At 43.4% G+C, this 27,548-nt stretch overlaps 1 protein-coding gene across 2 annotated transcripts; it reads right to left on the reverse strand.

Annotated features, from left to right (window-relative positions):
- Positions 1–5,591: 5,591 nt before the first annotated feature.
- zbtb40 (zinc finger and BTB domain containing 40) lies at positions 5,592–26,857 on the reverse strand. 2 transcript variants are annotated; one of them, XM_023282554.3, is made up of 12 exons: positions 26,437–26,857; positions 25,174–25,363; positions 23,784–24,217; positions 16,456–16,643; positions 15,822–16,035; positions 14,778–15,161; positions 13,405–13,611; positions 13,115–13,279; positions 10,663–10,877; positions 10,213–10,369; positions 9,584–9,825; positions 5,592–6,774 (listed from the first exon to the last, which is right to left on the reverse strand). In XM_023282554.3, exons 2-12 carry the CDS (start codon positions 25,323–25,325, stop codon positions 6,556–6,558), a joined length of 2,577 nt encoding a protein of 858 aa, XP_023138322.1. In that variant the 5' UTR covers positions 25,326–25,363; positions 26,437–26,857; the 3' UTR covers positions 5,592–6,555. The 2 variants fall into 2 exon arrangements, with proteins under 2 accessions (XP_023138322.1, XP_023138321.1); XM_023282553.3 differs by having other exon boundaries at positions 25,174–25,368.
- Positions 26,858–27,548: the final 691 nt, after the last annotated feature.

Raw genomic sequence — 27,548 nt, forward strand, 5'->3', positions numbered from 1 at the left:
AAGACACAACTCAGCTGCAGCAAATCCACTAATCACTGCACACATTAGCACCATGTGCTAACTGTGGCTAAAGAACCACATTTACCAAGACAACTATCCAGTACAAAGCCCTAAAACACACCAAGAAACACATTAAAGACGATTTTACTGCTGGAAGCTGCAAGCCAACGCCTAAAGAACAAACTAAAGCAAAGGAACCAAACCCGGTTCAGTGGTGAAGAGAAACAGAGGAAATGTTTGTCTGCAGCTAAATAAAGCAGGAAGACACTGAACTGCTCAGGTGTTCCTGATAACACCAAGCTGCTCAGGTGTTCCTGATAACACCAAGCAGCCACCTGGACAGCCAATAGGAACACAGCTTACTGGAAGTCCAGAGGGTTGGGTTAGTGAAGGAAATTTAGTTTAGTTTTCACACAAAGAACACCTGAACATGTCAAACTGGTTCCATAGTAGAACCGTCATTGTAAAAAAGTCATAGTATGGTGTGTTGCTCAAAAAACATTAGGACCCGGCTGTCTAGGGTCGCCGAGGAGCAACACAAACACAGGTGGTATATTCCACCCAACATCCTTGAACATAAACTTAAAAAGTTCGTTCAAAGGAATATTCCACCCAAAATCCTTCAATGTAGACCTAAAAATCTTGGTGTAAAGGAGTATTCCACCTTAAATGTAGAGCTAAAGGATGGTTTGGAGTAATATTCTACTCTAAAATCTTCCAATGTAGACCTAAAAGGTTTATCTGATGGTATATTCTACCCAAAATCTTGGAACATTTACCTAAAAGATTGGTTTAATGGTATATTCCCAGAAGAACCCTTGAACATTGAGCTTATTGGTATATTCCACCCTAAATACTTGTGCATATACCAAGAAGTCAGTGTAAAGGAAATGTAGACGTAAAAGGATTGTTTAAAGGAATATTTAAACGATTACTTTCATTATTTTAATAATCTGTTATCAGTCAGAACCCTGGCAAACTTATTTTCATCATTTTTTTTAGTGGAAGTCACAAATAAAGGAGCTCTTGGTTTTTCCCGGCGTTACTGAGTCCAAAGCTGCTGTTTCAACACAGAACATTCACATGCATCCACAAACCTCTCAGCACTCAAATACCCACAGACAGGAGGCCGGCTGGACCGAGGCTCGGCGGCGTCCTCAGACCCACGAGTCGAGGAGTCGCTGAACTTGTTGGTCCGGTTTGAAGGCCTCCATGTGGTCCAGTAGAAGTCCACGTAGTCGGTGTTGGCTTTGAACCACAGCGACTGGCCTCCATCAGGTGGACCGGCTCGTCCTCGTAGGGCTCCTCCTGTAGCCTTGAAGGGACCACAGGAACATTCAGTAGCTGTTGGAGTTCTTCCTGTCAGGCTCGTGGTAGAACAGCTCTGAAGTATCTTGTACTTATCCGGAACAATCTAACAGCCTAAACTGTTAACAGCAGCGTAAAGAAGCAAACACACAAGCATTGATTAGGACTCAAACTAGATTTATTTTAGAAAACAAATCAACTTAGAGGCATTTGTTCACACGTGGCTGAATAGGAGGCCGTCCAATCAGATTGGAGGTCTTCACTCTGTAGGCTGTTTGTTGGGTGAGACTCTTGGACCTCCATCAGCTGACATGGATGTTTGATGGTCTTCTTCTCTAGTGCCTGATGATTCATCCATGAATTCAGCAGCTACAGACTGAAATGAAGCTCATGCTGCCGTTATTGAATTCCTGTTCCAGATCAAATGTTCAGAGCTCACCTTGAATGCAGCCGTCTGCTGTCTGATAGTTTTTCTCATTGTAGTCTTCAATAAAGTCTTTTTCCTCATGTCAGGATGTGGTGAGACTCTTTCTCAGTCGCTGCAGACGTCCCTCATTGTGCATCTCCAGAGAAGAAACAGAAAAACTGGTCACTGCTTCAGCATCACAAACGCTCTCCAGCATTGAGAGTGTTTTAGGAATTCATTCATTGTGTTGTGAACTTTGAAGGAGCAGAAACTTTACAGCTGCCAAAGATATGAGCTCCAATTCTGGATGTTTTAGGAAATGAAGTTCATCAAATGAACACTTGATTATTGCTGATAACTCTCATTAAATTACTGAAGAAATCCAACATAAAAACCTGTAAACTCTCAGGCAGCTTTTGTTAAAGTTTGTCTATAATTCTATCATCATGTTCTGGAACCAGGACTCTGCAGAAGTTCCTTCAATCAGATACTTGTGTGTTTCTATTTAAGGCCTCAGGTTTGAACGTACAGCAGAGGATTAGAAAGGAGTGATTTTAATGTTTAAATCAGTCCAGTAAATGTTTGGAGTTAAAGTGATTAAAATTTTGATTTAGATTTGTGTCAAAGAATATTGTAGAGTCTCACTTAAATATATCCAAATGAGTTCAGTGTATTTACATTTTATAGAATATTTAATTTCTTAATCTCAATACTGTAGAGTCTGACCCTAAATATTACAATCATGATGTAAATCTAAATAATAAATAATAATGTAGTGCAGTCATTAATCAGTTAAACTTACATAATAAATATCACTGTACAATCTTAACTTGAACATTCATATTATTGAGGTAAATTTACATAAATCATGATATTCTAGTCTTAACTGGAATATGTCTAACATGAATCTTTTTGTATTGTGCTGATAAACAACAATAACCCGACTTTCAGATAATATCTATTCACTGTGTATTGGGTGGTACAGAAGTATTAGTACAGAATATTATTTCTTGTTTTATGTGTGATAATTGGCAGTAAACATTTTAAGAAGTGGAAATTGACAGGGTTGTAATATTGCTGTTCTTGCACAATATTTGTCACTTAATTGCCCTCAGGATGCTGTCGTTGAGCTACCAGTTTTACAGAACAGGCAGATGTTGCAGCTAATGATGCTGTAATTCACATAAACAAGGAAACAAGTCCATCATAATTTGAATGTTAACAGTCCAAAATGAAAAGGTCATATACAGCTTTCCTATTGGGTTAAAGAGCAAAAAAACCCCCATGAAAAATACTTTGTAAAAGCGAGAGGTCGGTAGCAGCTTTAATTTTTTCTTACAACCCCCCCCCCCCAAAATATCTGTTGTACCCCCCTGTGCCCCCCGCCCCCCACTAAAATTGATCTGGATCCGCCCCTGTCTGACATGAAAGCTGGGATCGTTCTGCAGTTACTGTCCTCAACAAGCAGCAGGTGGCGCTGTGAGCTCCTCCCCTTCCCAAAGCACAGGGGGTCAGTCTAGTGACCTGCAGCATCCCACTGTCTAATTAGAGGAGACCCACAACACTCCATGTCCAGACGGCAGATGAATCAAAGTCTCTGCAGATCCGTCCTGCTTACAGAACGGGATGGAAATGAAAATGTTTCTTCACTGTCACACTAAAATAAATCACTGCATTTAGCCCCTAGTTCAGAAACATATTTTGGGTATTTTAAACTCACTTTTTGTCTCTCCCACAATGTTGATTACAATTACATGCAAACGGGAAATTATGCAAATTAGGCGATGACATCATTTAGCGACTTCTAGCGACTTTTAGGACAGCCAATAGCTACTTTCCTTACTGAGGAGTTGGCAACATTGGTCAAAACATAAACGATGTCTCTTTCCCATCGTTGTAAGGTAGACAATGTGCTACAAGCCCAGTTTTATCAACAGTAGCTGTCTTTCAAGCTGCATGAATAACATTGATGTCTATGGAGTGAACAGGGACCATGTGCAAATTGCAAAACTGCTGCAACAGCAAAGAGAGACACAAATATTCAATAGCTTCTCTCTGATACACTGTAGTGTCACCAGAATCACTGCAGCCTTCAACTGGCTCCTGTTGACACCAATGTTATTTCTGCAGCTTGAAAGACAGCTACTGTTGATGAAACTAGGCTTGTAGCACATTGTCTACCTTACAGCGATGGAAAAGAGGCATCGTTTATAATGAGTTATTGATGGTGGAATTCTGAATCTGTGAATATCTTTCCGATTTTACTGAACTGTGGCCCCAAGGAGCTGTGGTGGGCGTCCTTTATTTTCATTTCTGAAAGGTGGCAACCCTACTGCTCTGTGACTTAACTGCATTTTTGGGCATAAATCACACTTACCCCCTTTTGTGCGTTTATAAAATTGTTACTCAACTACCCAGCTGCAGAACGTGCTGTCTGTATGACCTCATTACTGTGCTAGCGCGGCTAACGCTGTGTTAGCGCTGTTTTAGCGCGGCTAACCCTGTGCTAGCGCTGTATTAGCGCTGCTAACGCTGTGCTAGCGCAGCTAACGGCATGCATTACAGCTTACTGACTCTCACAAAAACAAACCACATACAGGACAAAAAGGATTAATACACTCACTGAAGCGCCGTCGTTCATGCTGGTAGCTGTGGTTGACCCCGGTCTTGTGAGGTGAACCGTCTGCGTCACATGACCGGAGGAGCGCCACGTGATTGGCTGGGCGTTGGTTCGATTTTGGCCAGGATCGATTGTTTACGCCTGAGTCCCCCGGATGTGAACAGCGAATTTTTTGACAGCGAATTTTTTAACATTGAATTTTTTGATGGCGAATTTTGAACACTGAATTTTTTGATGGTGAATTTTGAACACTGAATTTTTTGATGGCGAATTTTGAAGACATCGAATTTTTTTGATGGCGAATTTTGAAGACTGGATTTTTAACTGGTTTTTAGAATTTTGATGAGCTAAATTCAGGCATAAAAAATTCACATACGTAATTTTGATGCAAAAAAATTCAAGGTAAGAAATTCAGCAGCTTTTAAAATTCAGAATCTGATGAGTCTGATTTGCTTCCATACAATATATGCATATATTTTTTTCAACTATTTGCAGAGAACATAAGGTCTTTCCTGCAGTGGAAATATATATTATACCTACATATATAATGTAATTGAGACATATTATGATACCTGCTTTGGCGATTGCAGACATGAGATACAGTGCATTTCAAATGTAGGTTCATTTGGCAAAATAAAACAATTTCAACCCACATGGAAAACATGTATTTACTCCATCAAGGAACGCGGCTGTGTTATGTGACAGTCGGTGTCTGTCTGTCCGTCAGCAACACTACTCTAAAACAGACTAACGGATTTGGATGAAATTTTCAGGGAAGCTCAGAAATGACACAAGGACCAAGTGATTAGATTTTGGCAGAGATGCAGCTTATAGTCTGGATCCATGGATTTGTTAAAAATTTCTGTATCATTGCGAGATAGCATCACGGTGTCACTGTAACCATGACAACAAGTGAACACTATGTCAACCGCCTGCTGATGATCACGATTGTGATCCTACTATAAACTGACTGCTGTGGACCATGAATTGTTCATCCGTCAGAAATGATACGAGTGAGTAGCCTCGGCAGAGTACTGCTCTCTGAGTGCTTTTCCTGTTATTTTTATGCAACACTTTGGGATGAGAGGTGTTAACTTCCTGTCAGTGTCCATGCTGGGCCAATGTTGAGTTTAAAGTCTTTGTGGGCCGAGGCCACTATCAACGTGAATCACTGCATGTAATGCAATAAATGCACAAAAGTGGTAAACGCACTTATGTTTACTCATATTTTCCTTGATGAAACAGCAACACTCCAGATTCTGTTTGGATCATTAAACTTTATTTGAGACTTTTTTTTTGTTCAAGCTCAATTAGACCTTGTGCGGTGATCAGAAAGGAAGCTGTAGGTTTGGATTTATCTGATTTCGTCACCAGGTTGCTGCCTGTGAACTTCCTGTTATAAATAAGTACATTTGAACTTGAACTTTTCAATTTATTTCCAATGACACAAATCCTCACTTAAACACCATTTTTTTGGTTTGTTTTGTTTTGTTCCCGCTGGTGAGAGCATTGCTGGATGTTTTGAGGGTGTCATGTAATGTTCGTGACGTTTCTCCAACTGAGAACCATCACAGACAGAAACCCAGTGAGAACAGTTGAACCAGTTCCTCCAGCTACAGTACCAGGAAACAGCCCACAGCGCAGTAACATGACGTTCTTGCTTCATCATTTTAAGGGTAGCAACGCCAGATTTCTATATTTTCTTATTGTTCTCAAATCTCATGAAAAGACCCAAACCAATAATCAATAAAAACTATTAAAAAATAGAATTTATTTTGACATCACCCTTCTGCTTTTTCAAAGAGTGAAGCTACATTTGTGACCTGCTTTTAAAGATTTGTGTCGTCAGTAGGAGTCACTGGTTTCAGTGCTGAGGGCCACAGACGGGGAGGGACATCAGAAATGACTGAATGATGTTTTTTGATCTTTTGTTGAACCTTATCTTATAACAAATTCAATATTAGCACTGAGAGTCTTTGCTAGTGCATGGAGTTTGTTCAGTCATTGCTGAATGTTCAATAAATGGCCAGTGGAACTTTCAAGACTCTGAAAGAGGACATTAGTAAAACACAGTCATCACATTTAAACTGGCACAACAACTCCATCAGAGACCTGCAACACTAAAGGTCCCTGGCTCAGTCTGTGGTCGTCCCAGTGATACTGATGATTAAATAAAACTGTTCAGTGTCTTGCGTGACCCTCTAGGGTTCAAAGATCTCAGTTAAGAGTTCGGACCTGATGGTTTGTCCTCGCAGATGAAGGTGACAGAGCTGTTCAGCAGGTCGTACATGTTCACCTCCACCACCTCCGCTGATGGTCTGCCCTCTCTTCCTCCTGCTAGAGCTACAAACAGCTGCTGTCCGGCTCTCAGCTGCCTCTGCTCCTCAGGCAGGATCGATGTCCCTTCCTCTCTGGCCCCTGTCGGATCTGCTGAAACCACCTGATTGGACAGAGAAGTCATGCAGAAAATTAGGTAGAACTACATTGCTCCGTTAGAAATTATTTTAAGCAGCTCTAACTGGGGCATGGCCAGCGGCTGCAGAGTTTAGGCAATTTTAAAAGCACATTTTTAGAGCAATCAGGAGACCAACAGAACTTGTACACAGAAGGTGTATACACCTGCATGTATGTATTCTAACATTACAACCTCGTTATGATTAAATAACAGCCTTATTAAAACTCTGAACCCCAAAACTTGCAATGAATTTGAAAGGCGTTATCTTTAACAAAAAATCCCCAAATTACACCAAATATCAATCAGAAACTGTAAAAATAGAAAGAGCTGATGGATTTTCAACTTTCTGACGGTCCTTGAACTAATCATGAGTGACATGTAACCAAATCAAATCTTCAAATTATGATTTCTCATCAAAACCACAATCAGCAAAATAAATAAATGCAGCATTTGTCAAAAACAGCAACTTGTAGTCAGATACAGTGTTGTGAAAAAATATTTACCCCCTTCCTGATGTCTTCTGTTGTTTGCATGTTTCTTACACTTAAATGTCTCTGATCATCAAACTAAGATTTTTATTGCTTTAATGTTAGACAGAGACAACCCACAAAATGCAGTTTTTAAATTATGGTTTATTGAAGAAATATTGAAAAACTGTAACTGAATGTAATTGCCCACCTGAACCTAACAGCTGGTTGGTCCACCCTTGGAAGCAACAGCTGCAGTTAAATGTTTGTGATAGCTGGTGATCAGACTTTAACATCACCATGGAGGAATTCTGGTCAGCAGGGGTTTGACCTTTGCAACTTCCAATAGAGTCTTCCTTATTCTAGAATCATGCAGACGGACCTTCACTGAGGCCAGCGAGGTCTGCAGACCTTTTAATGTTCATCTGGGCTCTTCTGTGACCTCTTGGATTAGATATCAATGAGCTCTTGGAGAAATGTTGGAGGGCCGGCCACTCCACTGTTCCATGTTTTTCCATTTGTGGATAATGTCTCTTACTGTGGTTCTCTGGAGTCCCAGAGCTTCAACAATGGCTTTGTAACTGTGCAGACTGATAGAATGTCAGTGACTTTGTTTTAAATCTCTTTAGAACGTGGCATCATGTGCTGCTTTTTGAGAACCTTTAGCTACTTCACAATGACAGACGGGTTCTATTTAGTGATGTTTAGATTCAACAAACCTGGAAGTAAAGAGATGTGGGTGTAGATGGTACAACTGAAACCAAGTGACAAATGAATTTGGTAGATTAGCTAAGGGGGTAATTACTTTTTCACACAAAGCAAGATAGGCTGGACAGCATTTTTCCTTCAAAAATGAGGTCATGATTTAACAACCGCATTTTGTCTTTGTCCTACATTAAAATGAGTCTGATGATCTGAAACATCACACCTGTGGTGCGGGAAAAATGTTGTGCATATTGTTCCATTTTTAATTTTATAAACACATCTTTGTTATACTGCACAGAAGGCATTGTTTCTGTGCTTGCATGGTTGTGCAGTTTATGTAGGATTTTATATTACTGTGAAAAATGTGAACGGAGCAAATAAAATGCCCAGAAACTGTTTGGAGTTAGGAGGGCTAATAATGTTTTAGACCAAGTCCAGTACTGTTTACACTGAACTTGTACTGTATTGTGCAGTGTTTGCAGATGTTCATTGATTTTTTAAGATTATTTTTTGAGGTAACAGTGACAGTGGAGAGAGACAAGAAACCCCTCAGCTATCAGCCCAGCTAAAGTACCCTGTTTGTATTGTAAAACTTAATATTATCATCACTGTTATTTTTAGTGCCACAGCCCCAAAGTATTTTTATGATGAAATCGATTTTTTTAGTACTAAGTCACAGGTTTTCTTTGTCTCACGCCCAGTCAATATGTTTAGTAAAATGCAGGTTAGTACACTACTAGTCTGTGTAAATAATAAACATTAGAAAAAAAATTAGAAGTATGCTGTATAATATAAGTGTATGCCGACTCAACGAGTGTTTGGGCAGTGCAGTCTGTCATTATATGACAATGGAAATCTGAAAGGCAAACTGTACAATAACATTTTTTACATGCTGGAGTGTAAATACTCTACTGTTCAAAAGACAATTTCATGTTTTCCATGAAAACTCCCACTTTTCTCCATGTGCTAACATAACTGCACAAGGGTTTTCTAATCATCAATGAGCCTTTCAACACCATTAACTAACACAATGTAGCATTAGAACACAGGAGTGATGGTTGCTGGAAATGTTCCTCTGTACCTCTATGGAGATATTCCATTAAAAATCAGCTGTTTCCAGCTACAATAGTCATTTACCACATTAACAATGTCTACACTGGATTTATCATTTATTTCATGTTATCTTCATTGAAAAAAATCTGCTTTTCTCTCAAAAATAAAGACATTTCTAAGTGACCCCAAACTTTTAAACAGCAGTGTATGTAAACAGTTAATGGGACAATATGCTCACTAAGGCCTCTGACATATCTACATCACCAACAGATCAGAGACCATCTATCACAAGCACAAAATAATAAAAACACTCAAATCGAAAACAAAAAAAAAAAAAAACTTCAGTAACCTCATTACTGTGACCAGCCTTATCATAAATATTATTCAATTATGCAAGTGAAACTAATCTATTTATAAAACACCAAGCAAGTAATCCACTAAACAATTAACAATTTAACTGATATCTGGATCGAACTGAAAAGTCACGAGTCAGTTAATCAACTAATCATTTGATCTTTGGAGTGAATCATATTTGAGCAGCTGAAGGCTCAGATGCTGGAGGTTGTTACCGTGTAGGAGGTGGAGGCCTGCTCCTCCTCTCTGCTCTCCTGCTCCTGCTCCTGCTCCTGCTGGGCCTCCATGTGGCAGGAGAGCAGGTGCTCCTGCAGCTTCAGCTGGGTGGTGCAGACCAGGGAGCAGAGGGGGCAGCTGAACGCCTCGCTGCCCTGACTGCAGATGTGCTCCTGCATCTCCTCATCCCCACCCAGCACAGCCTTGCAGTACAGGCAACACACTGCCGATGCCTCGGAGCCTGAAGGACGGACACACTGGATTAGTAAAGACGTGCTGATAGTTCATTAGTTCATACTGCCTTATGTCACAACAGGGAAGACGATGCCAAAATCAAGTCTGAACATATCACAAATAGACAGATTAAAATCAAACTCATGACTTGAAATAACTTCTGTTCTGTGATCGGTCCCAGTGGGTCATTGTAAATTTGTGCTGTGTCTTAACCTTGCTTGTTTTTCTCACAGCAACTTAAAGAGGAAAAGTACATGCCATAGGGTCAATGCCTCCAACTTCACATCAAATGTCACAACAGCACACACAATGGCCACTATGATTCAGTCTCATTTCAAGTGTCCCCAAGTTGCAGAGGGGAAATTAGTCAAAATCAGTTTCAGAAGTTGCTCACCTTGATGCTCAGCAGCTTGGTGTTTGGCCACACTGGCAGCACTGGGGAAGAACTTAAAGCAGACGTCACACTGGACCAGGGTCTTGAGCTGCCGGGTGTGACTAGCAAACACATCAGGATGGTTGGTCCTGTTATGGTACCATAGGCCTGACAGTTGCTATGGGAACAGAGAGATTTTTACATGTGAGGTACACAGTATACGACTAGATTTAAATAAGAAAAAAGTACGTTTTAAGAATTGCTCTTGAGAGTTTGTTGTGGTATTGCAGTTGTATTTAGTTTAATGTTGTTGTTGTGCACCTCAGGGCCACCAGAGTTTATGGAGCTACAGTTCTGTTTCAGTATAGAATGAACAGACTTTGTACTCAGTGTGCACAAAATAAAACTGGACTATATAAAATCAAAGCGCTCGTCACGTCAGAGCAGGCAAGCTGAACAAGCCTGTCCTACCTGGTACGACTTGTTGCAGAGGTCGCAGCTGAACGGCTTGGTTCCAGTGTGTGTGGCCTTGTGTTTATCCAGCAGTGCGGTGCTGGTGAACACTTTGTTGCAGGTGGGACACTTGTGGAACTCCTTTGGGTGGAACTCCTGGATGTGCTGCCGGTGCTCCTCCAGTGAGGAGAAGCTGAGACAACACTTCTGACAGTCATGGGGCTCCGACAAGTCTGACAGGGACAGAGTTGATTATAAAGTAAGTGAAAACTGGTAGTTAAGAAGTAGTTAAACGTCAGCAGCAACAATCTCAAACGTGTTACTGTTCAGAGACCTGCACTATCAAGCAGAATTTAGGTTATCAAGGCAACTTTGGGTTTTCAGGACTACAGCAGTGGTTCACGTCTTACTTATGCTGAACTCTACACCTGATCTAGAGTAGGTTATGTTCCAGACAACAGATGAAGTATTTAAATACTGCCTACTGACCAAACCATTCTCTTGGAAAATAGCATGAACATTCCTGAAGGACCCTGCAGAGCTCTGTGTGAGGCTAGTGAGAGGTGAGAGTTTTTAGAACTGCAAGGGCATTCAATACCATTTTTTTTGGTTCTACATGCTTTTGGAGAGCGACATGATCCTAAAACGAAACTAACAAAAACACTGAAGCCTTGCACTTTTTGACCTGGTAAGATTTGCAGTAAGTCTGCTCATCATTTTGAATAATATCTTTATATTTGTTCTCTACTTGCTCATAAGGCCTCTTGTCCTGACAGCCGATGTTTGGTTTAGTAAAGCCAGATAATCAATCAATAGACAAGAGCTGGCGATTTAAGTGTTTTTTTTATTCAGTTTTTTTTTTTTTTTTTTTTTTATTATCTTGGTGGAGTAAAGAGGAGGAAATGGAGTGTAAAAGGCCATTGCTACCATTGCTCAGTGGAGTTCTACCTGTGGAGCAACAGAGCCAAACAGATATTGTTTCCTCCCAACAGGAGTCTCTGATCTCACTGAGCTCTATAAAACTGCCGGGATGTTTAGACATGATATTCTGGAGGAATTACTACAGAGGAGACATAGAAGGAGATGAGCTGGAGTAAAAAGAACAGGAGGAAGGAGGAGAGAGTTTGGAGAGAGGCTTATAGACCGGCTCTTCCATCTGCTATCATGGAAATGTTGACTCTATGGGTGATAAGAAGAAGAAGCTGGAGACACTCATCAGGAGCCAAAGACTCTACCAGGAAAGCAGCCTCATGTTTTATACAGAAACATGGCTGAAAGACTGTATTACTGAGAATAACAGCAGAGACAGAGGCTTCCAGACTACATGAGCAGTAAGAGGAGAGGTGGAGGACTTGCTCTGCTTGTGATGGTGGAACCCTGCTGTAACACGTTACCATCACAGAACAGATCTATAGCAGGACACTGAACTGTTAGCAGTTAGTCTGAGATCATACTATCTGCCAGGGAGTTCACTGTGATCATCTCCATTGTTGTTTACATTCCTCCTTATTTTTCTGTAGCTTTTTGGAGGATCAACCACCCAGTGATGCTGTTTTCTGGTCATGTTCAGCGATCTGCATGTTGCAGACTCATGAACAGAGATGTTAAGGAGCTCTAATGATTCCTTTAAGTCTTTATCTGTTAGTCTGGATATCCTTCTGACCTTGCTGAGGTTCCTGCATCATGCTTTTGGAGTCTTAGCAGAGGGTTTCTAAGCATAGTAGCCACAAAACCATCCGCCTTTATAGATAATTTGTGTGACTGTAACTTTGTAGCTAGCAAAAAAATATTCTTGATGTTAAGTCTTCTGAGGCCAGATTAGGACAAACTTAGACATAAATGCAGATATATAATTTGTTGTCACTGAATATAACCTTACACATCATGTTATTTATGTTCTTATACATCATATGCATGCTTTGACTAAATAGTTTTTTATACTAGCATTTGTAGTTTCACTGCTGTTCAACCTAACATTAAAAAAAAAAAGAACTCTTCCTGTCAGCTCTTCTATTTTCTATACAAACTACATACACTACCATTCAAAACTTTTGGCAATTCCATGTTTTCCATGAAAACTCCCACTTTTCTCCATGTGCTAACATAACTGCACAAGGGTTTTCTAATCATCAATGAGCCTTTCAACACCATTAGCTAACACAATGTAGCATTAGAACACAGGAGTGATGGTTGCTGGAAATGTTCCTCTGTACCCCTATGGAGATATTCCATTAAAAATCAGCTGTTTCCAGCTAGAATAGTCATTTACCACATTAACAATGTCTGCACTGGATTTATCATTCATTTAATGTTAACTTCATTGAAAAAAAGAGGACATTTCAAAGTGACCCCAGACTTTTGAACGGTGGTGTAGATGCACAGGAACATGACCCCCCCCCCCACAAAAAAAAAGACAAACAACAAAGCCAGTAACCAAGTAACTGTAAGTGATGTCCTGTTGTGTTCTTACTGTGAAAGGTGTGCAGGTGGACGGTGAGTCCACTGGCCTGGCTGTAGCCTTTGCCACATTCCCGACACACATAAGGCCGGTCACCAGTGTGTGTTCGCACGTGACGCGTCAGCTCTATGGATTGGGCGAAGACAGCCTTACAGTACTGACAGACATACATCTTCCCTGCAAAAAAAAGAAGGTGGCACATGTACAAAACAAATAAATGAAATGAAGTCCACAAAGGTTGAGGTCAATTTCTTGAGTGGAAGAAGGTTTCTAGGTGTGGTTGTGTGTGTTGTGTGTCTCACCCTCAGAATGTTTCTTCTTGGTGTGGTATGCTAGTGCAGCAGCCACACTGAAGCTCATGTCACAGTGTTTGCAGCGGTAAGGTTTCTCTCCAGTGTGCAGCCGCATGTGATTCTTCAGAGATGAGTTGGCACCAAACTTGGCGCCACATTCCTCACAAGCAAAGGGCTTCTCTTCAAAGTGTTCTGTCCGTTTGTGGTAAATCATACCTGAAATATTAATTTAACCTCACTTTACAAAAGGTGGAGCATCTGGTCACCCCTCACACCCCTCACAGCCAATAGTGAAGCCTGTTAGAGAGCTACGTGTAAACTCCTTCAACTGGAATGCCTGTTACTCAGTTGATTTGTCTCTGTCTGTCTGTCTGTCTGTCTGTCTGTCTGTCTGTCTGTCTGTCTGTCTGTCTGTCTGTCTGTCTGTCTGTCTGTCTGTCTGTCTGTCTGTCTGTCTGTCTGTCTGTCTGTCTGTCTGTCTGTCTTTTAGCAGCATTACTCAAAAACACAATAATGGATTTGGATGAAATTTTCAGGGAAGGTCAGAAATGACACAAGGACCAAGTGATTAGATTTTGGCAGTGATGTGGCTTATAGTCTGGAACCACAGATTTGTTAAAGATTTCTGTGTCATTGCGAGATAACAGCACGGCGTCACTGTAACTAGGACAACAAGTGAACACTAAGTCAGCTGCCTGCTGATGATCACATGATTGTGATCCTACTACAAATCCACCACTGTGGACCACAAATTGTATAAAGATATCAGGAAATCATACGACTGAGCAGCCTTGGTGGAGTACTGCGCTCTGTGACTGCTTTTCTTGTTATATATGACTCTTCATGGATTATTTCTACATGGAAGTCATGCCTGCATGAGTGAATGATCAAAATAAGTAACCAAAAGTTTTTTTAAAATTTGGCCTACAGAATGAGACACTAGTTTATGTGAGTAGATGCTGTATTATACTGTATTCAAGGGCTACACATTTACAACAGTTGACCACATTTGTGACCTATTTTAATGTTACATTACAGTAAGAAAGAGTCACATTATTGGCTTGGGGGCCCTAATCTTGATCAATCGGTCTGGTGCGTGGAAATCGTATTGGTCTGAACTTATCTCCAACTGTAAGATGACACAATTTGCAATCCTTACCTGTTCTATCCTGTATGTAGTTTGACTAATGCACGTACATTGTGTTGCTTATGTTGTGTCTATGTCTCTGTTTGCTTGTTCACTAGCTCGGTTTCTCAGGCAGTTAGCCTGTATGAGATAAGAGTTTTTGTGATCCTGTTGAATTCTTCACACGGCACTAGGATGAGCTGCACTTTCAGGTGTCAGAACTTTCACAAGTTTCCCTGCATCACCCAGCTCTCACCTGATGGGTGGGCGAAGGTGCGCCCACAGAGGTCACAGGCCACTTTCTTCTTGACCCGTGCGGTGTTACGGTGAACCTCAGTCCGGTGGCGCTGCAGAGCCCGCTGGTTGGCCAGTTTCTCGGGGCATTCCGGGCACTGCTGCTCACACTCCTGAGACATGGAGCAGCGCTTGGTGTGGGCCAGCATTCGACACTTGTAGTCAAAACTCTTTTTACACCAGTGACAGGTAAAGGGCTTACTGTGGGAGGAAGGGGAAGAGGAGGGGGGAGGGGATGAAGATTCTGGTGTAGCATTTGTATCTTTCTTGTCCTCTTCAGTCTCCTCCTTACTGATTTTATCTTCCACCTCTTCCTTCTGTTTTTCTTCACTTGTGGTACCATTCTCTGAGCAGACAACAGAAGATGGAGAAAAGGTTAAAACCCAAAGTGAATATATCTGCTCCAGATAACACAATTGTTAGGGAATTCTGCGATGTTGAGAGATGAATGAGGAGGCAGACAGAGACACTCTGGAGACTCAGATGACTTATGTTGAGAATAAGGTTTACTGATATCAGGAGAAATGATACAACGAGTAACACAGTGATGTGATGTGATCACTGGCAGCATCAATTCTGAGGATTCTCTTCAACCTTGGGTATATATTGAGTTGGGAGGAATGCCATGTTTATATTACGGCCCAATATGGAGACAACTTGTCTATTCTGTAACGTCAGACTAAACTGTATCTGATCTTAACCAAGTCATGTTTTTCCTGCAGCAGTTGTCTCATGTATCTTCTGTTGCAGCATCTGCCTTTCTCAGGGTCATATTAGGGACAGAGAGGGCCTGAATGAGCTCCCAGCCTCAGTTTGGGAGAAGCAAATAGGAACAGAGGTCATAGGTGACAACCTGTAGGACAATTTGAGGTGATCTACAGGTTCTGCAACTTGATTTAACTGTAGTTGATATTAGATGTTCTGGGATGTCTTCAGCTAACAGCTATGAGGAAATACCTCAATAAGGGGAAAGAGAGCAATTTTTCCTTCACAAATATGACTTTACCTCTAGGCGGGCTTTCATCGGGTTGCTGTGTGTTCCTCTCCACCTCTTCCAGCAGAGAGAGCAGTGGTGAGGGGAAGGAGGATAAAGCTTTCTGCTCAACGGTACGGAACAGTTTGAGAAGAGCTCCCTCACTGATCAGTCTGTCCTTCACTTTACTCATCAGCTTTTCCAACACTTTGCTAGGATCTGCCTCCTTACAGCACTGAAGCACAACCTGGCAGGAGCAGAAAAGTACCGCCAATTCTCACTGACAACTGCAGAGAAAACCAAGGTCACAGATATATTACATATACATTATATATTCCTACTTGGACTGGATTTACAATTTATATTTTAGTTAGTAACATGCCTGTGTGCTTTCGATTTTGCTCTGTTTTGTTGCTTCTTGTTTAAACTAATTCAACAATGGGACCATTATGTTTTTCCAGATTTGTGATAGATTAAGTTTTTAACCACTTTCACTTCATGAACACTGGACATTGGGGGAATGTGCAGGTTACAGCTGGAAGGAGCAGCTGTTGGAGAACGCAAAAATAGGTCAGAAAAGGCTGAAGGAAAATGATTTCTCATATAGATGTGGTAACAACCGTCTAAGATTTGAGGCTTTAACTGCAGCTATAAAAACTTTGTATACCTCTCTGTCCTGTTCATCCAGGCTGCACTGTGCTGCCTGGCTCAGCAGCTCCACAACAGATGACATGGTGGTGAGAAGCTCCACCAGCTGAGAGGAACGTTTTAGAAGAGCAGGCTCACTGGATACCTCAGCTGCCTGCATGCTGTTGTCTCCCGCTGCACTTTCTGAGTATTTGGCTTCTTCAGACCCTGTGGAAGCAAACAGCATTCAGTTGCTGTGATGTTTATTCTTGGATTTACACGACCGGTCAAAAGTTTGGACACACCTTCTCATTTAATAGTTCTTATTTATTTTCATGACTGTAGATTCCCACTGAAGGCATCAAACTATGAATGAACACATATGGAATTATGTAGTAAACAAAAAAAAAAACATGAAATAAGTCAAAACATGTTTTATATTTTAGATTCTTTGCTTTGATTACTGCTTTGAACACTCTTGGCATTCTTTCTATAAACTTCATGAGGTAGAACCTGAAATGGTTTTCCAACAGTCTTGAAGGAGTTCCAGAGATGCTGAGCACTTGTTGGTCCTTTTGCCTTCACTCTGTGGTCCATCTCATCCCAAACCATCTAGATTGGGTTCAGGTCAGGTGACTGTGGAGGCCAGGTCATCTCCATCATCTCCTTCTTGGTCAGATAGTCCTTCCACAGCCTGGAGGTGTGTTTGGGGTCATTGTCCTGTTGGAGAATAAATGATGGTCCAACTAAACCAAACCGGATGGGATGTCATGTCGCTGCAGGATGCTGTGGTAGGTAGGTAAAATATGGACCCATCAGACAAAGCCCAGATTTCCACTGGTCTAATGTCCATTCCTGGTGTTTCTGTCAAGGGCCCGGGGGGGTTGAACCCAGAGTGCAGGCACACAGGAGGCAGATAGATGTTCTAAACCAAGGATTTTATTCAAAGAAACATAATTACTGTCAGAGCCGACCAACACAAACCAAATTCTATTCAGAAAATAAAGAATTTAACAAAAAAACCAAGCAGAGCTCAGAAATAAACAAGAACAACAAACAAAGCTGGCCACTACATGGGCTATGATCAGCTAGCTGCGGTGGCTCAATCACGTCGGTGTGTTACAGTGTTTGGATGCTCACAGCAGCAGATTAGGGCTCTATAGCACCACAGAAACAAACCTCGTTCACTGTTTAGTTCTTTCGGAAGCCAGGGACATGGCGGACACAGCCAGGGACTCTCCACCGGACACCACTTCCTTGTCCGCCCCCCACACCTCTGATCTAGATGCAGCCAACACAACCATCATCCGCCTGAAGGCAGACATCCGTCGTCTAACCGAGGAGCTAAAAATCAAATCAGATATACTCACCTCCTACATGAACGTCGCCTGCAAGCAGTCCCGCTACCTCGCTTCAGTCCAGTCCTCCCTCCACGACACCCTCCCGTGGGTCCCCGTCAGCCCTCGGCCCTCGTCCTGCTCAACTCCAAACCGACATCCATCCTGGTCCGAGGTTGTCATTCGTGGCAGAAGCAGCTGCAACGACCACACCGTCTCCCCGGCCCGACCAAATCTCATCAGCTTTGCGGCTCTGTCCCTACCGGCCAAGCCCCGGCCCGCCAACCCGGCGGCGACGCTGATCGGCGGCGACGCCTCCTCTTCCTCCAACCTGCCAGCTGCCGGAGCCTCTACGGCTCCCATCAGAACAGCCGACGGACCGCCAAAGGCTCTGGACCCCCCGACGTCCAACGCTGCGGATCAGCCGGCCTCCTCATCGGGGGCGGCTACCTCCCGGTCGCCGCTGGACGCCGGCGCACAGACCACCTCCGCGCAAACGTGCGGTGGCCCCCGGGCTCAGCCTGGCTCCACCTGCAGGGTCTCCCCTCCGCGGGCGACCGGCAGCACTCGGTCCTCCTCCGGAGAGCAACAAACCCAGCGGTCCCAAACCCGGATATCCTCCGCAACCTCCCGACGACGTCTGCTGCGGGACGCGGTTCGCCGCCACTCCGCCGGGTCCGTCGGCAAAGACTTGGACCATCATAGCAGCTGTCTACAACGCGAGTTTGTAGACTCCTCATCGCTTCGTTTCCATCGCTCCACCATCACCTCCCCCCTTACCGACACCGAGCCACAGGGACAGCTGGCACCCGCGGCGGCTCCTCTGCACACCAGCCCCGACGCAACCTCAGCTGGAAGCCCTCCACTCCACCTCTCCCATAAGTTCACAACCTCCCGTCCACCACTTGCCCCACTCTTCGCCCCCACTACGCTCATCATTGGCGACAGTATCATGAGAGGCATCAGGTTCTTTAACGCTATCACACTGTCATTCCCCGGTGCTACAGCTGCAGATATCGCTGTTAAAATTCCTTCCGTTCTCCGCTCACTCCCCTCCTCTGTACACCGCATTATCCTTCACGTCGGCTGCAACGACACAGCGCGCCCCCAGTCTGAGCAGACAAAACGTGATTTTCAATATCTGACGGACTTACTGAAAGACTGCGGAAAGTCTATTTTTATTAGCGGGCCCCTACCAATGGTGAACAACAATTCTGAGCGCTTCAGCAGACTGCTCAGCCTGAACACCTGGATTAGCTCGTTCTGCTGTGCCAGCAGAATTAACTTTATTGACAATTTTAACTGTTTCTGGAACAGGCCAGAATATTTTAACAGTGATGGCATTCATCCAAACAGGTCCGGCAGATCACTTTTAGTCTCAAATATCCAATACACCGTCCACACTTCAGACTGACTAGTGCCAGTGTTTACATCCATCTCTTCTTCACGCTCCACTGAACCGCCTCCCAGCTACAGCGCCCCCCTCTGTCCCCACCTGGAACTCCCCCCATCTTCCCCTCCAGCACACCCACTGCCTCCCCCCTCTGGCTCCCCCTGCCCGTCACCCCGGCTCTACCAGAATTCAACTAGCTGCCAAATCCCCACCATCATCAGCTTCAGACAACCTCGGCAGCCCTCCCTCAGAAACTGCCATTTTGCTAACCTTCGCCCACTTCCACGGACCTCACAGCCTTGTCCCCAGAAGCCCTCCCCTAATCACACATCCACACTTCACCTGAACTTTGCCCTCTTCAACACCCGCTCCGTCACCAGCAAAGGCCCCATTCTACAATTATTCATCCTGGACAATAAACTGGACTTCCTCTGTCAAACCGAAACATGGCACAAACCACTGGACTTCTACCCACTCAACCAAGCCACTCCCTCCGGATACACGTACCTCAACTCACCCCGCCCAGAAGGTCGAGGAGGCGGCATCGCAGTCATCCACAAACAGGTCTTCACAACCATCCCACTTTCCATCCCTGCCTCCCCCTCCTTTGAACACCTTGTTTTTAAATTACCCGGTCCCACCCCAATGGTCACTGCTATCATTTACCGCCCACCTAAACCAAACCCCTCATTTCTCCCTGACTTTTCCCACTTTGCCACCCAGCTATTAGCTACATCTCCATCAGTCCTCATCCTTGGTGACTTCAACTTTCACATGGACAACCTTCACAGTAAATCTGCCTCTGACTTCCTAGACCTCCTACAATCACTCAACCTCACCCAGCATGTCAATTTCCCCACCCACAACCATGGACACATCCTCGATCTGGTTTGCTCCTCTGGTCTTACAGTCCTAAATATCTCCAGCTGTCATCTCTCCATCTCTGACCACCTAGCAATAACTATGGACATCAGCCTCCCCACCCCCCTGCCCAAGGAAAAACGGACAATCTTTTTTAGAAACACTAGATCACTCTCCCCCTCTGTATTCTCCGCCTCACTGACCACTGCATTGTCCATCTCCCCTCCCCCATCAATCAATAACCCCACTGACCTCATCAACCACTATAATCATACTCTCTCTTCCTGTCTTGATCAGCTTGCTCCCCTCAAATCCAAATTAGTCACTTTCTCCCACTCTGCTCCATGGTACACCCCCGAACTCCACCGCATGAAAGCCCATAAACGACAGCTGGAACGTCTTGTCAAGAAAACAAACCTGACAGTTCACCGTCAAGCCTACTCCGACTTCCTCCAACAATACAAAGACGCCCTGAAATCTGCACGGTCCACTTTCTACTCTGACCTGATCAATACCAGCTCCAACAACCCCAAGTCCCTCTTCTCAACTGTCAATAAACTCCTTGCCCCCCCGGACACCGTCTCAAACTCGTTCACCACTGACAAGTGCAACCTATTCCTCTCTTTTTTCCATAACAAAATCATCTCCATCCACAGCAGCCTTGTCACCTCTCCCACCTCACTTGATCCCCCCTCTCCTCCACCAAACCCTCTGAACTTTCCCCCCCTGGCCCACTTCTCGCCCGTTTCCCCCCTGGACCTGCCCAAATTCATCACTGGAACTAAAAACTCCACATCCTGCCTGGACCCCATCCCCACTGACCTCCTCAAAAACTGCCTCCCTGTTATCTCCCCCCTCATCTCTAACATCATCAACACTTCCCTCAGTACTGGCTGTGTCCCCTCACCCCTCAAGCTCGCCTCTGTCTCCCCCATCCTCAAAAAACCTGGTTTGGATCCAACCTCCCCTCACAACTTCCGGCCCATCTCCAACCTCCCCTTCTTATCCAAAACATTAGAACGTGTCGTCGCTGCCCAGTTGAAAACTCATCTCACCTCCAACAACCTGTATGAAACCTTTCAATCCGGATTCCGCTCTCATCACAGCACTGAAACTGCTCTCCTCAAGGTCACCAACGATCTCCTCCTCTCCTCAGACTCTGGACAAGTCACCATCCTCATTCTTCTCGACCTCTCTGCAGCATTTGACACAATCAATCACTCCATCCTCCTGTCCTGCCTTCAATCCTCCATTAACATCACCGGCACCGCCCTCACCTGGTTCACATCATATCTCACAAATCGACAACAATTCATCAAGGTCAACAACTGCACATCCGCCACCGCCCCCCTGTCCCATGGTGTCCCTCAAGGATCAGTCCTTGGCCCCCTCCTCTTTATCCTGTACCTCCTCCCCCTCGGCAACATCATCCGCCGCCACAACCTACACTTCCATTGCTACGCCGACGATATCCAACTCTACATCTCCACCAACACCACCGCCACCACCACCCTCCCCTCTCTCTCCAGCTGCTTGGCCGACATTAAATCCTGGATGAGGAAAAATTTTCTCCTGCTAAACTGCGACAAGACTGATCTCATCTTTATTGGACCTAAATCACTCACACCATTTCCCCACCCCCCCATTACCATTGATAACACCACCCTATCTCCTTCTGCTCACATCCGCAACCTCGGTGTGATATTTGACAGCAACCTCACTTTTGAACCCCACATTAATCAGATCACCAAAACTGCCTATTTCCATCTCCGCAACATCGCCCGTCTCCGCCCCTTCCTCTCCTTCTCAGCCGCTGAAACCCTCATTCATGCCTTCGTCACTTCCCGCCTTGACTACTGCAATAGCATTCTCTTCGGCTCCACCTCCAAAGTTCTCAATAAACTTCAACTCATTCAAAACTCTGCTGCCCGACTCCTCACCCGAACCTGTTCTCACGACCATATCACCCCCGTCCTGCAGAACCTCCATTGGCTCCCCATTTCACACCGCATCCAGTACAAACTGCTTCTCCTCACCTTCAAGTCCATCCATAATCTTGCCCCCTCTTACCTTACCGATTTGCTCCTCCCCTACACCCCCCCCAGGAATCTCCGCTCCTCCCACACAAACCTCCTTTCCATCCCGCACAGGACCAGCCGGCGACATTGGGGGGACAGAGCCTTCGCCATTGCCGCCCCCACACTCTGGAACTCACTCCCCCATGCCCTCCGTGACTGCACCAACCTCACCACATTTAAATCCCTTTTAAAGACTCACCTTTTTAGATCTGCTTTCCTTAAGTGATTCTGTATTTTATCTTGAACTTGTTTTACTATCTATTGATTTTAATTAACAGTTTTGTTTTATCTTATTGTATTTTATGTACAGCGTCTTTGAGTTTTTGGAAAAGCGCTTTATAAATAAAATTTATTATTATTATTATTATAAACTAAAACAAAACGGCTGAACTCACAGTCACTCAAGTCCAATAGGGGGGGTGGCAGACCGGTTCAGAAGCCGGTGGTCTGTGGCGACGTACGCCAGGGATGCTGACGTGTAGCGGAGACGGGCGGCTGAGAGAGCCGAGGTAGGGACAGAGGGGAAAAGCTCCAGGAACGAGCCAGGCAAGATTGAGCAGGCAAGGGGGGAATCCGGAGATGAGACAGACCAGGGCAGACCAGCTGGCAGAGAGCCAGCAGGAACAATGATCTAGCAGCGACTGGTGGGGCGAGTCCGGCTTTAAATGCCGCTGATGAGATCAGGCACAGCTGCGCTCTTTCTGCAGCTGTGTCCAATTGCCGGGATCGTCAGCTGGCCAGGGGTGCAGCACAGAGAAGGGAGGGACCACGAGAGTTTCTGGGTCCAAACTAATCTCTTCTGCTTGTTGCTTTTCCTTAGTAGTGGTTTCTTAGCAGCTATTGGACCATAAAGGCCTGATTGGTTCAGTCTCCTCTGAACAGGTGATGTACAGATGTGTCTGCTACTAGAACTCTGGGTGGCATTTATCTGGGCTCTAATCTGAGCTGCTGTTAACTTGTGATTTCTGAGGCTGGAGACTCAGATGAACTTCTCCTCAGCAGCAGAGGAGACTCTTGGTCTTCCTTTCCTGTGAGTCAGTTTGTTCGTAGCATTTGATGGCGTTTTTGACTGCACTTGGGGAAACATTCAAAGTTTTTGCAGTTTTCCAGACTGACTGACCTTCAGGTCTTAAAGTAATGATGGACTGTCGTTTCTCTTTACTTAGCTCATTGGTTCTTCCATAATATGGATTCTAGCAGTTGTCAAATAGGACTGTTAACTGTAGACCAACCTGACTTCTGCACAACACAGCTGATGGTCCCAACCCCATGAAGAAGGCGAGAAATTCCACAAATGAACCTTGACAAAGAACACCTGTGCAGGAAAACCATTTCAGGAGACTAATTCGTGAAGCTCATGGAGAGAAGGACAGGAGTGTTCAAATCAGTCATCAAAGCAAAGGCTGGCTATTTTGAAGAATCTAAAGTATAAAACATGTTTTGACTTTTTTGTTTACTACATAATTCCATATGTGTTCATTCATAGTTTTGATGCCTTCAGTGAGATTCAACAATGTAAATAGTCATGAAAATAAAGACAAACCATTAAATGAGAAGGTGTGTCCAAACTTTTGACTGGTAGTGTATGTCTTGGATTGTATTATGTGATACGGTTATGCAAAACGAGGTGCTAAGTCAAAACATTTTTGGTTTCAACTCACTTCAAGAACTCCCCATATGAGAACCATCTGAAACTGACCTGAGGTGTCAGAGAGCTCCACACGGGGTCTTTTGCATGCCGGTTCCTTTGTGTTCTCTCCTTCACCTGTACAGTGTTCCTTCTTCAGTTCAGCCCTAATCTCCATGTTGTCTGAAAGTGAGTCATCCTTGCTGGTTGAGGCTAAACCTTCAGGGTGAACTCTCTGGGCTTTCTTGATCTTGGTGAGAGTTGGGGTTTGCATAGAATGTACTGGGACCGGAGGTGTCTGAGTCACTAAGCTGGTGAGGATGTTTTTAAAGCCCACGGCTACGTCAAACATCTGGAGACTGTCTGCAGCAGATACGATGCGGCTGACGTTGTGTTTGCCCAGGGGCAGCTTGCCGGTGTAGACCATGTCCAGGAGACAGCCAAACTCCTGTGAGGAAACCACAGTCGTGTCGATGGAGATGGTGTCAGAGCCTTCCAGGAGAGACCTGACAGACAAAAAACAAACATGCTGATCATCTTCCATCAGTCATCTTTCTTTTTCCTACTCACTACTTTTTACAGTCCTCTGATTAATAATAATGTGTTGCATGACCAAAAAACGCAAAATCATGTTTCTAGCACCAGATTAACTACAAGGAAACATCTGTTAGATGTTAATGTCACAGAACTGACAACACTGGAGCACCAAATTCATTATTAAAGGGCAGATGTGGACATTTAACACTCAAGCCGTAAACATTAAACTCAGCTTGCACCTATCTAAGTGTCCCGGGCTAGGCTGATCCTGGCGAGGGTTGGGGTTTGCATAAAATGTACATGGATCAGGGATGTCTGAGTCAGCAGACTTATTGCTTAGGCTACTTACAGCCTAAGAAATACACCTTGTTAAGAGCTGTCTATACATGGACTTACTGTGTGCGATTATGCTGTGTTTCCTACTGTTATATGTCAGTTCCAAAGCAGATAATAATGTAAACACTATTAAGAGTTTAACCAAAGTGAACCCAACATTTAAATGCATACATAAATATAGGCATACACAACATAAAGACAAATGTTCAGGTCCACAGGATGTACAGTGTAATCGTGATGCATCCAGTATATTAACTTGTTCAGGAAGTGACTTGAAAATTTGTCAAAATAATTTTAATCATCTCCTGTTTCTCCAGCTTTTACCTACGTCTCACCATCTTCATATAGAAATGAAAGTTCCACACAATCTACTGGCTGTATCTTGAATTAGGATTTGGAAGATTATTTCATCAAGTTCCTTTTGTCGAAGCTGAAGAATGACCTACTGACGCTAAACCTGTTTTTAACAGCTTACATAGATTTAATCTTAAATAACATCATGGGTATGAATTCAAATTCAACAAGTATCTCACATTAACAATACACCTGCAAATCAGTCTTGCAGTGATCTCGGAGGTGCTCACGCTACCTGAAGAGCAGGCTGGAGGCAGCCAGCACTAGTTTGTGAGCGCGGTGACTGCTGTCTCCCACCAGGATGGTGCAGTCACAGAAGCGGCCCTCCTTCTTCAGGGCCCACAGCTGCTGCATCAGCTGGCTGCTGTAGTTCGGTAACTCCATCATTTTGTTTGGTGGTCGGGAGGCAGAATGTTCTGCTCCCTCTGTTCTGTAGAGAACATCAGCACTTGAGAGATGAACAGCATTCTATATTTTCAGCAGTTGGCAAAAATATTGAGTAATGAAAGAAGTCAGTACACTGAGCACTTTGTTGGCAGAATGGCACAGGCTGAACAAAGAGGAGCACTGCATTTCTGAGAAGGTTTATTGTTTTGAATCATTCTTGGATGGGAAATACTCCTGGCCTCCATACCATCCTCTACTGCTGATTGTGGAAAGTGCATTTGTTAGACCTTTACTTTTGGCATGTACAAGCTTTGTGCATTGGAAATATGCAAGAGAATTAATATTCACAAAAAGTCTCTGCAGTGAGTTAAGTGTTTGTAAAAGGTAATTAGTTAAGTGGTATTTGGCATATGACAATTATTTCCGAAGGATAGCGGGAAATATCTTATTGCAATTTTTAAAAACAAATATTTACGAATCTGTAAAGCCTCAGTTCAGTATTTGTGTATTATACTTAAAAACGTGTGATGGATCATTCCATAAAACACAATCGAAATATTAATTGCTCTCTATTCTAATGCGAACATAAGAATTTGGCGACATTACCTGCTTCAAACGTGTATTTATTCGTTTTTATTTGCTAAGCCTGAGTTAAGTTAAATACATATTTCCGACAGGACCTTTATGTCAACACTGAACAGCTGGTTCATGGCTCAGTATTGTACATTCAACCGTCACATCATGAACAAATGATCAGCTCCGGGCCAGACAACACAAAATGAACATCCTAAACTGCAGCCTTTACAATCTGCACATGTTCACAACGATTAATCGTTCAGCCAGAACGAAAGAGCGTCGTGCCCTACGCTGTAAGCTACTGTTTCTGTACCAAGTGGTCTCCATGTGAGCGGCAGCTCAAGTTAAAGATGCTCACGGAGCCCAGCCACTGTTTCCATGTTAACGGCCATGTTAGCTCCGGCTAATGCTAATGTCATCTAGAGGGAAACTAATGTTATGTATGTGAAAGCCAGACGGATACAGCGACAGTTCTAGCGGATAAACCCCAGAAGACCGCCGGGTACACAGCCTCCAGTCAGGGGGACGCCTTTACCTTCAGTAATTCAAACGATCCGTCTCTTTATTTAAACTTCTTTGCTGAACACTCTGATGTGCGCAATAAAGCTTCGCCGTTTTGAAAATGGCGACAGGCGGTCCGGCAAACAAATGGGACCGTTTCCGGTTGTCACTCCGAGGAGTTGGAGCGGAGAATAATCACAGAAGAGGACCGATGTCTGACACGATGCTTTGTCGAGCCTTATTTCTTTGTTCAGCAATGATGGCAATCAGTCGAGTTAGCCGTCAGGTATCCTCGGTGGTCAACAGCACCGACACGGACAGAAAATACCGTAACATCCAACACCCTCAAATATACAACCCTCACTCTCCCAAGTGTGTTCGTTTTTGAGACGGAAGATATACTAATTCTCTCCCATTAAGCAGTTTATTTTCTAATATCGGTGTATCAAAAAATCGTGTACAAGGACCTTTTCTGTTTGGAACAGCCTCCCAGAGAAGGATACAGTTTGATATGAACACAACATCTTATACAGCATGGTGAAATGTGATTGGTTATAAAACACAGCCCTATAATTCAAACATTGAAATGTGATTGGCTGGGATGAACCGTGGTTTAGACTTAATTTCACTTTATGTATTTCACAAAACATAGTTATTTTACTGCTGTTTGAAATAAAAATATGTATATTAAGGATGGAAAAATGGTGAATAATTACCTACACTGTTATTTTAGAAATTTTTTGTTTTGTTAAATTACAGATAATATCCCATAAAATGATACTTTACATATCAACCATAAAAACAAGGCAAAATTGTAAATAATATACCGGTCCAAAATCTGTTTCATACATGGCAATTTTTTTTAACAAGTATTTACCATAAAATTATGCTATTTTCACTACAGATTTTTGTTTTTTAAAAAAACTTTTAAAATTACAGATTTTCCGTTTTGTTTAATACAGATAATTGCATTTTTAAAATTACTATTTTAATATGTAAAATATAAAATAATAAAACTAGACAATTTATTGCTTTATTGTATTTAAATCACTAAAAGATATTTTAAAGAGAAAAATTACAACTTTAATATTTCATGTCTTTAAGGTTGACAAAACGTTTTTAAATGTAATAAATAACATTGTTACA

This window comes from Amphiprion ocellaris, chromosome 5, assembly GCF_022539595.1.
Source record: "Amphiprion ocellaris isolate individual 3 ecotype Okinawa chromosome 5, ASM2253959v1, whole genome shotgun sequence".
NCBI lineage: Eukaryota > Metazoa > Chordata > Actinopteri > Pomacentridae > Amphiprion > Amphiprion ocellaris.

Excerpts from the sequence above, each read along its gene's own strand:
- zbtb40 (XM_023282554.3), bottom strand. The coding sequence starts at position 25,325 with ATGATGGAGTTACCGAACTACAGCAGCCAGCTGATGCAGCAGCTGTGG. Across the intron at positions 10,878-13,114 it reads CCACCTGCACACCTTTCACA|ACTTGTCGGAGCCCCATGAC; the intron begins GTAAGAACACAA and ends TGTCCCTGTCAG. Across the intron at positions 6,775-9,583 it reads AGGCCTCCACCTCCTACACG|GTGGTTTCAGCAGATCCGAC; the intron begins GTAACAACCTCC and ends CTGTCCAATCAG.